The following is a 16,343-nucleotide window of genomic DNA, read 5'->3' as shown; positions in this document are numbered from 1 at the left end:
TTTTTCTGCCAAAATGGATAACCTCATATTTATCCACATTCAACTCCTATCTATCAAATTTTGGCCCATTGTCTTTTTAATCCTCACCTTTAGGTTTGGGCTTTCGCAGCTGATGTGAACAAGTTGTATATAGCTGTGATATATTAATTGTCATTCTGTGAACTTATAGTCTTAAGGATGTTGGCTTGCATTGAGTTTTAGATTTTATGGGTGCTTGAATTTAGAAGATTTGGATTCTTTTGAAAATAATTTGTGTTGGGAAAGCTAACATCTTTTAACAAGTTGAAGCAAAACCATATGATTATGTGAATGTTTTACAAGTAGGAATTTAACATGTGGATTTCACACCTGATAAAAGAAAGGTCCCACAAGGAAAGGTGATGGCCCTTTAAGTGCTGATTAGCCATTTCAAGCCAGTGGTAATATCCTGTATATCAGTAAGAATACTACTCGAAAATATCTCAAAAAAGACTGAAAAGTTAGTGAATGCTTCAAACTAATATAACACTAGTTATTCATGACTCCTTATTGTTGCCCAATAGCAAGTTCCTAAATTGCTTGCTGAAATGATTGGCCAGCTTTCTCTGTACAATTAGGATGGGTGATATTTCTGCTGGGAAATAGTGCTGAAACTTTTTAAGCTTATTGTAAAGTCTTATACAGCATGAAGGATAGTGGGACTAGGTTAGATGGTTTAAGTGGAGAAAAACATTACACAGCTTTGATACTGATCTTGATTTAATTTGAGTTATTATTGTCATGTGTTAGATGGAGGGGAATTTGACCACAAGAGTCATTGGTGTATAAGGAGTATAGCAGGGGACTGAGAGCACAGCCTTTTCGGCACCGCTGTTGAGGATGATCGAGGACGAGTTGTTGCCCTTCCTTACTGATTGTGGTCTGTGAGTTAGGAAGTTCAGGATCCAGTCACAGAGGGAGGAACTGAGACCCAGGCCACAGAGTTTGGAGATGAGTTTCATAGGATTAAGAGTGATCTGTGAATCAGAAAAGGTGGAATTGTTTTAACCTTGTTTCGTTTGTACGAGTGTAGGTTAGAAATGGGTTCTGGCTTTCTACCATCCAATTCTCCATCAGTTAATAATTAAACTTATTTAAATGGATGTTAAATTGATTGAGATTTAGAAATGAATTCCTTACATAGAATTTTTCTTTTCTTTCAGGTGGATGGTGGCATGTAGTGCTCAATTTGGATCACACAATTGCAGTTACTCAGAACTTTGCCAGTGCAACCAATTTTCCTGTTGTATGGCATAAAACTGTTAGAGGACGGCCTAAACTATCCAGAAAGTGGTACAGGTAATATGAAATGAATTTTTGAAGTGCAGCAGGCTTTTGCTGTTGAGATACAGTTTACAGCAGGTCAATGATAGTTTATATATGTTAAGACATAGTATTGATGGGAAAATAGCCTTTCCTCAGTCTATATTTCAGCTTCTCGGTGATGCATGTTGGCTGAAGGTGGCACGGTGGGACAGTGGTTAGCACTGCTGCCTCACAGCGCCAGGAACCGAAGTTCAATTCCAGCTTGGGGTGACTGTGTGGAGTTTGCACGTTCTCCCTGTGTCTGCGTGAGTTTCCTCCGATGCTCCGGTTTCCTCCCACAGTCCGAAGACATGCGGGTCAGGTTGACTGGCCGTGGTAAATTGCCCCTTAATGTCAGGGGGATTAGGAGGATTAATATGTGGGGTTACAGGATAGGACAGGTCTTGGGTGGGATTGTTGTCAGTGCATGCTCAATTGGTCAAATGGCCTCCTTCTGCACCGGAAGGATTCTATGATTCTGTGAAGCCCATTAAGACAGGAGGTCATTCAATCAGAGACCAGACAAATTCCAGTCTTGATTTTGTGCTGATTTACATGATTCCAACCTGGGAACTATAGTTGGTCTTGGTAACCATGAATCGGGGGCTGCTGTTTACCAGCAAGTCCATTCTTTATTCAGACCAGTATGACTTGCCCACTTTCATATCACATCATATCTATTCACTGCAAAAATTCAACCAATTTCCTCATCTACCATTTATTCTATCTATTTCAATGGCCTTTCATGGTAAATTATTCCACAATTCTCTTACCCGTTAGGTGACAAAGTTTTGCCACTCTTCTCTTACTCCAAACTTGCTCTTCCTCTTGAAATGCCACACTATGCACCTTTGAGGCACATTTTGAGAGCAATTTAGGGAGGCTTTGCAGTCTTTTTGACATGTCAGACCTCATCGAATTGCTTTTACCAGCACTGAGTAAGAGTGCAAACATGATTCCTCAGTTTATGGGAAATTTATATGATTAGTATTCCTGTTGAGTTCCACCACTTAATGGATGTGGTTGCACGGGTACCTTATGCCCTACTATAATTTGCTGAAATGACCATTTGCCACGTGTGAATGCAGACAATGATTGTCAACAGTGCTGCTGTGATATACAGTTTGAAGGAGAACCACATTCTCCTGTGATTTACACACATGGAGTTCTTGCTGGAAAATGATCAGAGTCCTCAGTAACTTTACTCTTCTCAACCTTGGGATGCTTCAGCTGTTGCAGATCTGAGATTGTCTGAGTTAAGACTGGGATTTAAAAGTAAAGCTTATTCATTCGTCACAAGTAAGGCTTACATTAACTCCTGCGCCTGCTCGGGTCAACACTCCTAACCAGCACATCTTTCAGACTGGGGGAAAGTGGAGCACCTGTGGGAAAGCCACACAGACACAGAGAGAATGTGTAAACTCCACACAAAAAGTGACCCAAGCCAGGAATCAAACCTGGGTGCCTGACGCAGTGAGGCAGCAGTGCTAACCACAGTGCCACCATGCTGCCAGCCTCTTCAGTATGGCTCACTCACCACTGAGCCACTGGGAGAACCTAATTGTTAGTGTTTCCTAATATTTGCACCCCCTTCACCATATAGAATTAGCATTTTTGCTCTTCCCCACCTTCTCAGGGGCAACATTATCCGTAATACAATAGGGTGACAGTGCCCCAGATGAGTCGAGTAAACCTGCAACAAAATTACGATACAATATTACTGATTTTCACTCTGCATCTCCAATCATACAACCAAGTACCTTAATTGCCTTTTTAATTGCTGCGAAATCTTGGCTAGTTCTTGTTCTCACATTATTTTGTTTGCCTACATTGATATAAATCTGCCACTCTTTGGCCTTGTAATGCAAAAGAATGAGCTCTTTCGGAAACCGGCCAAAATTTTCCTCATTTTTCTGCCACTTTCTTTGTGCCATCCTCAACTTTGCATGATGAGTTAATAAAAGTAGATATCCTACACAGATATCTGATGTGATGTACTTGTAATCTTCTCGGCTTGAAAAGTTCCTAATTATGGCTATCCTCTGTTGGCTATTTCCAAAACACTTTTAGAACAAGGAAAAGATTAGTTTCTCCTTGGATCCAGAAACAGAAATAAGATAATTATCTTATACTGCAGTACTGGAAGAGATTTGGGATCAAGCCGTTCACCTGTCATCTCAGTTGGAAAACACATAGCTCATTTTATTGTTACCCTTTGCATGAGTTGCTTTCGTGACTTGGCTCTTGTAAGTTGTGTAATCCATTTGCTGTATTTTGTGGCAAGATTCTCAAAATTTAAGAGAACTAAAGTCAGTAGCTTAGTCAAACCATGGCTTTGTTCATGGTACACCAAGTGAAAACTGATTTTCTGAATACTTCATCAGTTTATATACATAGTACTCTTCTACATGAAGAAATAATCTACTTACAAACCAAAGAATAGTTTTTAAATAGAAAGTTTTTACATTAAATTCTGATGAGTAATGATATAAAAATTGAAACATACTTGAACATCCTTTGTTACTGTGCAATGTGATATTTCCTGTACATACAGAAATCTTTGTCTGACTCAGATAATCTAAAAATTGACAAATATATTTCTCAATCAGTTGCATTTAAACAACCTACGTGTTGTTCCACTCAAAGATCTCTACTCGTGCCTTTGTTGAACCTGCTTTAACATACAAAAATACAACGAATCCTAAATCCTGAAGAGATATCTAATTAGACAGATAAATACCACAGAGTTTGGCCCTGAAGTGTTTCTGATTTTGAATTTTATTTTAGCATTTCTTCATTGATCCTTGGAAAAGGGTGTCATGTGAGTAACTATGTTATGGGTGGCATCAATTGTTGACATTAAGAATTGACCTTTGTTCCCAGATTCTGTGAATAAGGATAATGTTGAATACCTTAATCTATTGTACCATATACATCAACTCTTTTGTTTGAACTGGAGTGTAGAATTAAGTCACATTAAAATGGAATTACATCAAAATGAAATCTTCAGTTTATATGGGATTTATTGGTGTTAAATCGAACTAATCCACGAATAAGTACATTGTGATAACAGTAGTTTCAGCTGTGAAATGCAGTATATGCAGCTTTAAATTTATAGATTATTTAGGTACAAATTTTTTACTGGCCCGGATTTTCTGTTGTAGTGCAGTGAAACTGGCAGAGTTCATCATCATTATGTTTGAAAGTGGCAGCAACTTCTGGCATACGTACAATTGAACATAGAAATCTAGAAGTTGCTGTCGGTGATTCCCTGCTCCTCCACAGGTTGTGCTGCAGAAAGTCCTCAAAGATTGATAGCAATTAGAAATTTCTAATCTGATTTGAAACTCCGCTTGTATGCTGATATTCCCACTATAAAAGGAAACCCTTCAGGAAGTTATGCCTTGTTAAGTGAGGTGTAATGGAGTTTCTGGTGACATACAAACTCCGTAATCAATGATGAACAAGTTCTCTGGCCTTGAAAAACTAGTTTTATATTTGTGGAATGTCTAATTTCTCCATTCCATGCTTCCATAAATCAAGTAATTTTTAGAAGTTTGATATTTCATCTAAGTTAATTCATGTATATTACCTAATCTTTATTTTGTTTTCTGTAAAATTATAAAACATAAGTGATAAACCAGTTTGTTAGTTCCTGGTTTACAGTCTGTGAAAATTCTTCCGTGTGATTGGCAGATTAGCTAGTGTGATGGAATCACTGCTGATGGATGTCAATAATCAAGTATAGCTAATAATGGAATAAATTAACATCAGGAAAGATGAAATCCACTCCACAAGGATAACTAAATTTTTGTCGCAAGCTTTCATCTGGTCACTGGTGAACTCTGGGCCTTCGCTTAGTTTGCTTTGCTGAGAGGAATCAAATTATTTCTGCTTTTGTATTTTGCAGGATTTTGAAGCAAGAACGCCCAGAACTTGCTGCAGCTGCAGATTTGGTTGACCTGCAGGAGTCCACAGGTATTGCATCAGACAGCTCAAGTGATTCATCCAGTTCATCTAGTTCTAGTTCCTCGGACTCTGATTCAGAGGTGGGTTTCTTTTCCTGCAGATAATTCAGTGAAATGTCTTCTATTTATGGTGCCATCAGTAGAAACTGAATAATTTGTGGAAACTAAATCTATTTTGAATCATGAATAAATTATTTATGTCTTAGATGTAACAGGGTTCCTAAGAAATGTGCTGTTTTATTGTTTTAGATAAATTGGTAAAGGAATATACCTTCACATTGATGGGGCCACAACACAGTCTTCAAATTGCCTGATAATCTTTATAGCAATTAAAGTAAAATTCAAGTCAGAAGAGAGAAACTATTTACAATCACAAAAGATTGCTCTCAGTTTGGCTAACATAATGTAGCATCATTGTGTTAAATATCTTCACATGCTTAAAACATGGGGAGGTCTGAATGAAGTATAAACTATCGGATTACCCTGCTAATCCCCCTGACACTAAGGTTAATTTAGCATGGCCAATCAACCTAACCTGTACATCTTTGGACTGTGGGAGGAAACAGGCGGACCTGGAGAAAACCCACGCAGAGAAGGGGAGAACGTGCATACTCCATACAGACAGTGACCCATGGCCGGAATTGAACCCAGGTCCTTGGCACTCTGAGGCAGCAGTGTTAACAGCGATAGTTAAGAACCTAAAAGCAGATGTGGACTATAATTCAGTGGTCCAGTTAATAGCTAATTGGATGATGCAATGTATTGTGTTTTAAGACATTTACTATAAACAGACTAAAAGCACTATTGTCTAAACACTAATTTTGTGGGTTACTTATACTTTAAACAATAGAACAGAACTTTTAACATAACCAAAAAAGTATCACTATCAGATATACATAACATTGTCCTTTAAGTAAACATTCAATTCTCCTAGAACAAGTCCATTGGGTGGCACAGTGGTTAGCAGTGGTGCCTTAGAGCGCCAGGGACCTGGGTTCAATTCCGGCCATGGGTCACTGTGTGTGTGGAGTTTGCACATTCTCCCCGTATCTGTGTGGGTTTTCTCCAGGTCCGCCTGTTTCCTTCCACAGTACAAAGATGTGTGGGTTACGTTGATTGGCCATGCTAAACGGCTGAGACACATTTTAAGACTAAAATAGTTGCTTGTTACTTTGATGTTTATCTCACATCTCAAAAAAAGAGCTGCAGCCAGTTTTGACCAAATAAAACATCACCTAAGATAGCAGCTAGGTTGCCACTAAAAGTCATTTTGAGGAAAACAATTTTTTTAAAGCTGTAGTTTAGCAACTTATATATAATTCCTTTGGAAATTTTTTTTTGTAAACAGACCCTGTAACTGTATCTATCAGAAATCAGCTTTTTTGCCTGAATTTTATGCGCAACCAATTGTGAGAGAAACATAAGAACATAAGAAATAGGAGCAGGAGTAGGCCACCCAGCCCTTCGAGCCTGCCCCGCCATTCAATAAGATCATGGCTGATCTGTCGTGTCTCAGTTCCACATTCCCGCCCTCTCCCCATAACCCTTAATCCCCTCTCTTATCAAAAACCCATCAACCCGCGTCTTAAAAATATTTAGCGAGGCAGCCTCCACCACCTCAACGGGCAGAGAATTCCAGAGATTCACCACCCTTTGAGTGAAGAAGTTCCTCCTCAACTCCGTTCTAAACCGCCCCCCCTTTATCTTGAGGTTGTGCCCTGCAATGAAGTTACTGTGAAATTCCCCTAATACATGTAACAATGATAAATCAAATCAAAGGTAGGCTTTGTAGCATAGTGTAAGATTCGAATTGCAGGACTTGTCTTCTGGACATCTGATGTGCTCCAACCTCAAGCATCCTCATCACGTCTATTCCCTCCAGCACAAACTTGTGAAACTGTATTGTGGATGAATTTGTTTCAGCAGATATCAAAGAATCCCTACAGTGGAGAAGAAGAAGGCCATCTAGCCCATCCAGTCTGCACCAACCACAATCCCACTCAGGCCCTATTCCCGTTACCCCACATATTCACCCTGCTAATCCCCCTGATACTAAGGGGCAACTTAGCACGGCCAATCAATATAACATCTTTGGACTCTGGGAGGAAACCAGAGCACCCAAAGGAAACCCACGCAGACATGGGGAGAACGTGCAAACTCCACACAGAGTGATCTGAGCCGGGAATTGAACCCAGGTCCCTGGCGCTGTGAGGCAGCAGTGCTAACCGCTGTGCTACTGTGTCACCCTGTGAAACAACACTTCAATTAACTGACATGTTGTGCATGAATTTGTTCTTTCACTCCTGCTAGACTGATCAGAGAAAGACTAATTAATTTATTTACTTCAAGCGTGGCACACAGATATGAATACAGATTATCGAAGTGATGTGTAGTTTCGCTTATTATTATGAAAGATTTGATGAATATGCAAAGCATGCCATTATTTCTTACTGATGAATAATTTTAAAAGCGCTGCACATACTACTTTGCAGAGCTTGGATGAACAAAAAGAACATAAGAAATAGGAGCAGGAGTAGGCCATCTAGCCCCTCAAGCCTGCCCCGCCATTCAATAAGATCATGGCTGATCTGTCGTGTCTCAGTTCCACATTCCCGCCCTCTCCCCATAACCCTTAATCCCCTTGCCTATCAAAAACCTATCAACCCGCGTCTTAAATATATTTAGCGAGGCAGCCTCTACCACTTCAATGGGCAGAGAATTCCAGAGAATCACCACCCTTTGAGTGAAGAAGTTCCTCCTCAACTCCGTTCTAAACCGCCCCCCCTTTATCTTGAGGCTGTGCCCTCTAGTCCTACTCTCCTTTCTGAGCGGGAAGAGCCTCTCCACCTCTATCCTATCCATTCCCATTCCCAAAACATGCAGGCTGTCTTGTCTAGATGACATATGTAGTTATCATCCTTCTTCCCAGTCAACTAACCATCCTTTGGGGGCAGGGGGTGTTGCGTAGTTCTTTCTTTCTTTCATTCATTCATGTTACATGAGCGTCGCTGGTTGGCCAGCATTTATTGTCCATCCTTGAGGTCACACACCAACCAACTCAAGAACAGCTTCTTCCCTGCTACCATCAGACTCCGAATGGACCTATCTTGCACCAAGTTGATCTTTTTATACACCCCCGCAATGACTGCAACACAATACCCTGCACTCTCTCCCCTCCCTCTCTGTGAACGGTATGCTCTGCCTGTACATAGAGCGCAAGAAACAATACTTTTCACTGTTTGTCAATACATGTGGCAATAATAAATGAAATCAAATCCCCTGAGCAGCGGGAGTTGACTGGACTAATTCCCAGTCTTTACATTTCTTATCTCTTAGGACCGCTGCTACATTCTTACATTTTAAAGTAAAAGTCTGTTTATTAATCACAAGGCTTACATTACCACTGCAATGAAGTTTTGTGAAATTCCTCTGGTCGTAATGGCTGATCAGTTTTGACAGCCTCCAGTCCCATCAATTAACATGTGATTTTGAAAACAAGTTATTCATTTAATTGGTCCATATCATTAACTTCTCAACCTTGCAAAAGAATGATTTTTGATTTCTGAAATGCTAAAAGGCTGCATCATGGATTGGAAAGCTGACTTAATGCATGAGCAGTTGCCATGAATGTGTCTTCAACTTAATTCATTTTTTCCAGAACCTCACAACTATCAAGTTCTTCCTCCCACTCTCGCTTTATCGATAATAGACCTTCAGACAGTTAGCCTGCATAATGCCCTCAAGAGTGACTACTTTCAGATTTCATGATTTAGCTAACTCTGGACCTTCCAAGGAAAACTTGTTTACACAAATTGTAACAGATGTCCATTCCATACCAAGATCGATCCACCTGTTTATATTTGTTTCATAAATCACTAAAGTTAGGCATGTTCAATGTTGCCCAAGTCTCTCATTTTCTTAAATAGGCATGTACTGCAGATGATAAGACATATAGAGCAGAACATAATTAATCTTAGCCATCACGCCCCTATATGCTGCCTCCTGCTCTATCTATCCTTTATCACTGAGCAGCAGCCCAAATCACTTCTTGTTCCTCTGGTTGGATTCTCTCTTTTGGAGATGGTCATTGCACTTGTGTGGCTCAAATGTTACTTGCCACTCATTAGCCCAATCCTGAATGTTGTCCAGATCTTGCTAGGAAGACCATTAGGACCCAGGGACTAACCAACCCACAGCTCCAACATTTTGGTCAGCACACTTCCCTGGTGATTGTAATTTTCTTGGGTATCTCCCTCCTCCATTTCTGATTTACAGTTATTTCTGGGATGTTAGTTATTCTGTGCATTAGTCTGGGCCTCTGGATTGTTGGTCCAGTCACATTACCACACACCACTGTCTCCCCCTGAAAAGCTTGGCATATAGATTTCCAAACTGTTGTCCATGAGCTAACCTGGGGTTTCTGAAGTCATTAGATAGAATCATAGAGGTTTACAGCATGGAAACTGGTCCTTTGACCCAACTTGTCCATGCCGTCCTTTTTTTAACCAGTAAGCTAGTTGCGATTGCCCGTGTTTGGCCCACATCCCTCTATACCTATCCCCATCTTACCTATGTAACTAAACACTTTTTAAAAGACAAAATTGTACCTGCCTCCACTACTACCTCTGGCAGCTTGTTTCAATCACTCACCACCCTCCGTGTGAAAAATTGCCCCTCTGCATCCTTTTGAATCTCTCCCCTCTCACTTTAAACCTCTGCTCTCTAGTTTCAGGTGCCCCTATCTTTGGGAAAAGATGTTGACTATCTAGTTGATCTATGCCCCACTTTGTCTTGTAGACCTCTATAAGGTCATCCCTGAACCTCTTATGCTCCAGGGGAAAAAGTCCCAGTCTATCCAGCCTCTCCTTATAACTCAAACCATCAAGTCCTGATAGCATCTTGGTAAATCCTTTCTGCACTCTTTCTAGTTTAATAATATCCTTTTATAATAGGGTGACCAGAACTATATTCAGTATTCCAAATGTGGCCTTACTAATGTCTTGTACAACTTCAACAAGAAGTCCCAACTCCTGTATTCAATGTTCTGACCAATTAAACCAAGCATGATGAATGCCTTCTTCACTATTCTATCCACCTGTGACTCCACTTACAAGGAGCTATGAACCTGTACCCCGAGATCTCTTTATTCTGTAACTCCCCAGCACCCTACCATTAGCTGAGTAAGTCCTGCCCTAGTTCAGTCTACCAAAATGCATCACCTCGCATTTACCTAAATTAAATCAATTTATTCATCCATTCATTGGTCCACTGGCCCAATTGATCAAGATCTCATTGCAATCCTAGGTAACCTTCTTCACTGTCCACTATGTCACGAATCTTGGTGTCATCTGCAAACTTACTAACCGTGCCTCCTATATTCTCATCCAAATCATTAATATAAATGACAAAATACCAGTGGACCCAGCATCGATCCCTGAGACACATTGCTTTTCACAAGCCTCCAGTTTGAAAAATAACCCCCTACTGCCACTCTATCTTCTGTCGTCAAGCCAATTCGTATCTATTTAGTTACCTCACCCTGGATCCCATGAGATTTAATCTTATGCAACAATCTACCATGCAACACCTTGTCAAAGGCCTTGCTAAAGTCCATGGAGATAACATCAACTGCACTGCCCTCATCAAAAGCTCAATCAAATTTGTGAGACATGATTTTCCACTCATAAAGCCATGCTGACTGTCCCTAATCAGTCCTTGCCTCTCTACATGGCTGTAGATCCCCCCTCTCTCTCTCTCTAACAATTTACCCACTACAGATGTGAGGCTCACCGACCTGTAGTTCCCAGGCTTTTCCCTGCAGTTGTTCTGAAGCAAAGGTATAACATTTGCCATCCTCAGAGACCTCACCTTGATTCAAATATCTCTGTTAAGGGACCCACATTTTCTTCCCTAGCCTCCCACAATGTCGTGGGATATGCTTCATCAGGTCCTGGGGAATTTTCTGGCTTGATGAGCTTTAAGACATCCAGCATCACCTCCTCTGTAATATGTACACTCCTCAAGACATCACTTTTTATTTCCCCAAGTTCCCTAACATGCATGCCTTTTTCAACAATAAATACTGAAGCGAAATATTCATTTAGGATCTCACCCATCTCTTGTGGATCTGCACATAGATGACCTTGTTGATCTTTAACAGGCCCTACTCCCTCCCAAGTTACTCTTTCATCCTTTATGTATTTGTAGTCTCTTTGGATTCTCCTTTGCCTTATCTGCCAAAGCAATTTTGTGCCCCTTTTGCCCTTCTGATTTGTTTCTTAACTCTGCTCCGACACCCTCTACACTTTTAAAGGGATCCACTTGATACCAGCTGCCTGTGCATAGCATATGCCTCCTTCTTCATGACCAGGGCCTCAATATCCAGAGCTATTCAGGGTTCCCTACTTCGACTAGCCTTGCCCTTCACTCTAAAAATGTGCTTACCCTGAACCCTGGTTAACACGCTTTTGAAAGCCTCCCACGTACCAGCTGTCCCTTTGCCTGCTAACAAATTCCCACAATCAACTTTTGAAAGTTCCTGTCTGATACCATCAAAATTGGTTTTGCCCCAGTTCACAGTTTTAACTTTTGGGCCAGATCTATCGTTCTCCATTGATATCTTAAAACTAATGCAATTATGGTCACTGGTCCCAAAGTGACCCCTTACTAATCCTCCTGTCATCTGCCCTTCCTTATTTCCCAAGAGGAGGTCAGGTTTTCCTCTCTCTAGTCGGGCCATCCATATGCTTAATGAGGATTTTCTCCTGAATGCACCCAACAAATTTCTCTTCATCCAAGCCTCTCATACTATAGTTGTCCCTGTCAAAGTCGCCTACTATTACCACCCTATTTTTTTCAGAATTATCCGTAATTTCCTTACATATTTGCTCCTCAATTTCCTGCTGACTCTTTGGGGCCCTATAGTATAATCCTATCAAAATTATTTCTCCCTTCTTATTTCTCAGTTTTACTCATATAGACTCAGTGGGCAAACCTTCAGAAATATCCCCTCTTAGTAATGCTGTGATGTTTTCCCTAATCAAAAGTGCAACTCCCCCTCCTCTCTTACCTCCTGTTCTATCTTTCCTATAGCATCTGTACCCTGGAACGTTAAGTTGCCAGTCCTGTCCCTCCCTTAGCCATGTCTCAGTAATAGCTATAATATCCCAGTCCCATGTATACATCAATGCCCTGAGTTCATCTGCCTTGCCCATCAGGCCTCTTGCATTGAAGTAAGGCAGTTTAATCTGGACTTCCCTTGCTCTCTGCCCTGCTTTTGTCTGAGCTGTCTAGTACTAGGGATTACTGACACTGCCTTACTATTTAATGTGTTCTTTTTAACTTCCGTGTTGTCCTCAACCTTCTCTCCTGTCTCCCTAGTGCTTTGGGTCCCACCCCCCTGCCAAACTAGTTTAAACCCTCTTTGTCTGCATATGAGATTTGTGTATTTTTCTGTATGTGTTAACTTTCTGTTGTGTTACTGATGCTATGAGTCGCAAAAACCCAGCTTGCAGGTGGTCAGGAAGGCGAATGGGATGCTGGCCTTCATAGCGAAGGGGATTGAATATAAAAGTAGGGAGGTCTTGCTGCGGCTGTATAGGGCATTGATGAGGCCGCAGCTGGAGTACTGTGTGCAGTTTTGGGCGCCGTACTTACGCAAGGATATTTTGGCCTTGGAGGGAGTGCAGAGGAGGTTTACTAGGCTGATGCCGGTGTTGAGGGGGTTGAGCTATGAGGAGAGGCTGAATAAACTAGGCTTGCACTCGTTAGAGATTAGAAGAATGAGGGGAGATCTCATTGAGACGTATAAGATGATGAATGGGATGGATAGGATAGAGGTGGAGAGACTCTTCCCGCTCAGAAAGGACAGTAGGACTAGGGGGCACAGCCTCAAGATAAAGGGGGGGCGATTTAGAATGGAGTTGAGGAAGAACTTCTTCACTCAAAGGGTGGTGAATCTCTGGAATTCTCTGCCCGTTGACGTGGTGGAGGCTACCTCGCTAAATATTTTTAAGACGCGGGTTGATGGGTTTTTGATAAGAGAGGGGATTAAGGGTTATGGGGAGAGGGCGGGAATGTGGAACTGAGCCACGACAGATCAGCCATGATCTTATTGAATGGCGGGGCAGGCTCGAAGGGCCAGATGTCCTACTCCTCCTATTTCTTATGTTCTTATGTTCTATATATTGCCACATGCAAATATTTTTCTGCTGTATCAGCCCTGTTTTTGCCTTGGGTTGCTGACAGGAAGTCCATGGGGATGCTTAAATATTGACAGGGTATCCCACACATAGTATCAAAACATGATTTTTTTATTTTACTATTGATGCTGTCTCTACCCATGTAGCCTGTTTCTCTAAACACTGTAAACAATTTAAATCTTAGCGTTGACCTATATTTACCAGCTGTTCAGCTAGAACAACAACCTGTTAGAGACTAATTGGTGCATTACTGTTCTTATATTTAATCCTTGATGTTACATTCTATTGGAGAGATTGAGACAATCAGCTGTGGAGTTGCAAAGGTAAAAACCCATGGGAGTAATTGTAATATAAAGAGCTTTTTGGTACATAATTTGTTATTAATGGATAAACCAACAACATTACATTTTCAGTGCATTGGATTTAGACAGCCACTATTTTTCTAATTCATATTATAATCTATTTGCAATAGCAACAACTTGTATGTATATAATTGAATCAGATCTATATTGGCTTTAGACAATTTATAATTCATATTCTGCTTTATTTCATGAACAGTCAATTTAGCCACAGTTCTTATTAGGCACTTGGAAATAAGATATGTAATTTCTACAACAATCTTTGATTTAACAGTTGTGTTGTGTTTTTCTGATATTCTACTCACTTTCCTTTTATAAAAAGGAGCAGGGTTAGACCATAGGGCCCCCTCAAACATACTATGACATTTAAGGAGTTCATAGCTAATGCTCGACCTCAAATCCTCTTTCTTTGATTTCCTTGGTATCCAAAAGTCTATCCATCTCACTTTTGAATATGCTTATGGCTAAGCATCCTCAACTTTATGGAATAATGCATCCCAAAAACCCTCTGCATACAGGGTAAAGATGTCCAGGAGAAAATATCAAAAGAAATTTTTGTGATCCTTGCATCAACATTGTAGTTCAGTCAAGTGACAACAATTTGTGTAGCACTATTCTAATTATAATCACATGGAGGATTAAGCCCATTATAGAATCATAGCATGATTACAGCACAGAAGGAAGCTTTTCAGAGGCGTAAAATGTTGCAAAAAATAGAAGCAAGTCTGAGGACTGTGAGTGTTTAAAATCAGCAGAGGACCACCAAAATGTTGATTAAAAAGGAAGAAAATAGAATGAGAGTAGATTGGCCAGGGATATTAAAAAGAGATTGTAAGAGCTTTTTTAAATATATAAAGAGAAAGAAAGTTGCTAAATTAAACATTGGCCCCTCAGAAACAGAGACAGGAGAAGTTATCATGCGGAATGGAGAAAGAGCGGGAGCATTGAACAAGTATTTTGTGTCTGTTTTCATAGTAGGAGACGTAAGTTTTATTCCAGAAACAGACAATAACCGAGAGGCTAAAAAGAGTGAGGAAACCAATGTCAGCAAAGAAAAACTAATAGCAAAACTTGAGGAAATAAAATCTGACAAATCCCTAGGACCTGTTGGCCTACACTCTAGGGTTCCAAAAAGAGACATCTTAATAGATAGTGGATGTGCTAAGTTACGATTTTCCAAAGTCCTTTAGAACGGTCCCATCAGATTGGAAGTTGGCAAATGTTACCCTGCTTTTAAGAAAGGAGAAGGGGGAGGAAAAACAGTGAACTGTAGACCAGTTAGCCTAACAACCTGCTGGGAAAATGCTGGAATCTGTGACATATGAACATGTAATTAGGAGTACAGCAAAGTCACTTGGCCCCTTGAGCCTGCTACACTATTCAGTAAGATCATGGCTGATTTGATTAATGGGGAAGTCTTGACAATATACATGGAGAAGTATAGTATGATTAGAACAAGTCAGCTTGGTTTAACTAAGGGGAAATCCTGTTTCACAATTTTTTTGAGGATCTAACGAGTAAGGGACATAAAAGAGAACTAGTAAATGTAGTACACTTGGATATCCAAAAGGCATTCAGTAAGATTCCACACAAAAGGCTGATAGGAAAGATAAGGGCTCATAGAGTTGAGGATAATATTTTAGCATGGATAAAGGATTGGTTGATCGATACGGAGCAGAAAGTGCGCATTAATGGAGCTTTTTCAAGTTTGCAGGTAATGATGTGCCACAAGGATCAGTGCCTGGGCCTCAGCTACTTGCAATTTACGTGAATGAATTTAATGAAGAGACAACGAGTAGTAATGAACCAAAATTTGCTGATGATAACAAGCTAGGGTGGGAAGGTAAGCTGTGGGGAGGACTCAGTCAGGCTGGAATGACATAGAGACAAGTGAGTAGGCAACAATATTGCAGATGGAGTATAGTGTAGGAAAGTGTTCACTTTGGTCATAGAAAAACAATATTTTTTAAAAGATGTGAAACTTTTAAGCTTTGTTCAGAGAAACGAATGTGCAGGGAATGCAGAAAGTTAGCAAGCAAGCAAATAGGAAGATAATGACATGTTGGCTTTATTGAAAGGGGAGTGGAGTACAAGAATAAAGAAATCTTGCTGCTGTTGTACAGGGTTTTGATGAAACCACGTTGACAATACTGTGTGCAGAAAGGATATAAGTTCATTGGAGGCCAAAGTTCATTAGATTAATTCCTAGCATAAAGGGTTATCTCATGATGAGAGGCTAAATAACTTGGACAAATATTCTCTGGAGTTTGGAGGAATGAGGGGCAATATCATTGAAACCTAGCAAATTCTGAGGGAGCTCGATAGGATAGATGCTGAGAGATTGTTTCTGCTAGTATGGAGTCTAAAACATGAGGGCACAGTCTCAGGATAAGGGGCCAATCATTTAGGACCGAGATAAGGAGAAAATATTTTACTCAAAGGGTTGTGATTCATTGGCATTCTCTACCCCAGAGGATTGTGGATGCTCCATC

General features: G+C 40.5%; 1 protein-coding gene across 1 annotated transcript in view; it reads left to right on the top strand.

The window, feature by feature from the left end:
- Positions 1–16,343, top strand: part of jmjd6 (jumonji domain containing 6, arginine demethylase and lysine hydroxylase) — a 39,395-nt gene that overhangs the window by 12,101 nt on the left and 10,951 nt on the right. The window contains exons 4-5 of the mRNA XM_080208880.1: positions 1,182–1,317; positions 5,234–5,372. Of these exons, the coding sequence (XP_080065006.1) occupies positions 1,182–1,317; positions 5,234–5,372 (275 nt within the window). The remainder of the gene's footprint in view (positions 1–1,181; positions 1,318–5,233; positions 5,373–16,343) is intronic.

The sequence above is a fragment of the Carcharhinus amblyrhynchos genome, chromosome 21 (assembly GCF_965287045.1).
Source record: "Carcharhinus amblyrhynchos chromosome 21, sCarAmb.v2.hapA, whole genome shotgun sequence".
In the NCBI taxonomy this organism is placed as follows: domain Eukaryota; kingdom Metazoa; phylum Chordata; class Chondrichthyes; order Carcharhiniformes; family Carcharhinidae; genus Carcharhinus; species Carcharhinus amblyrhynchos.
Note: the sequence above shows the minus strand (reverse complement) of the source record. Positions and strands in the feature narration are given on the sequence as shown.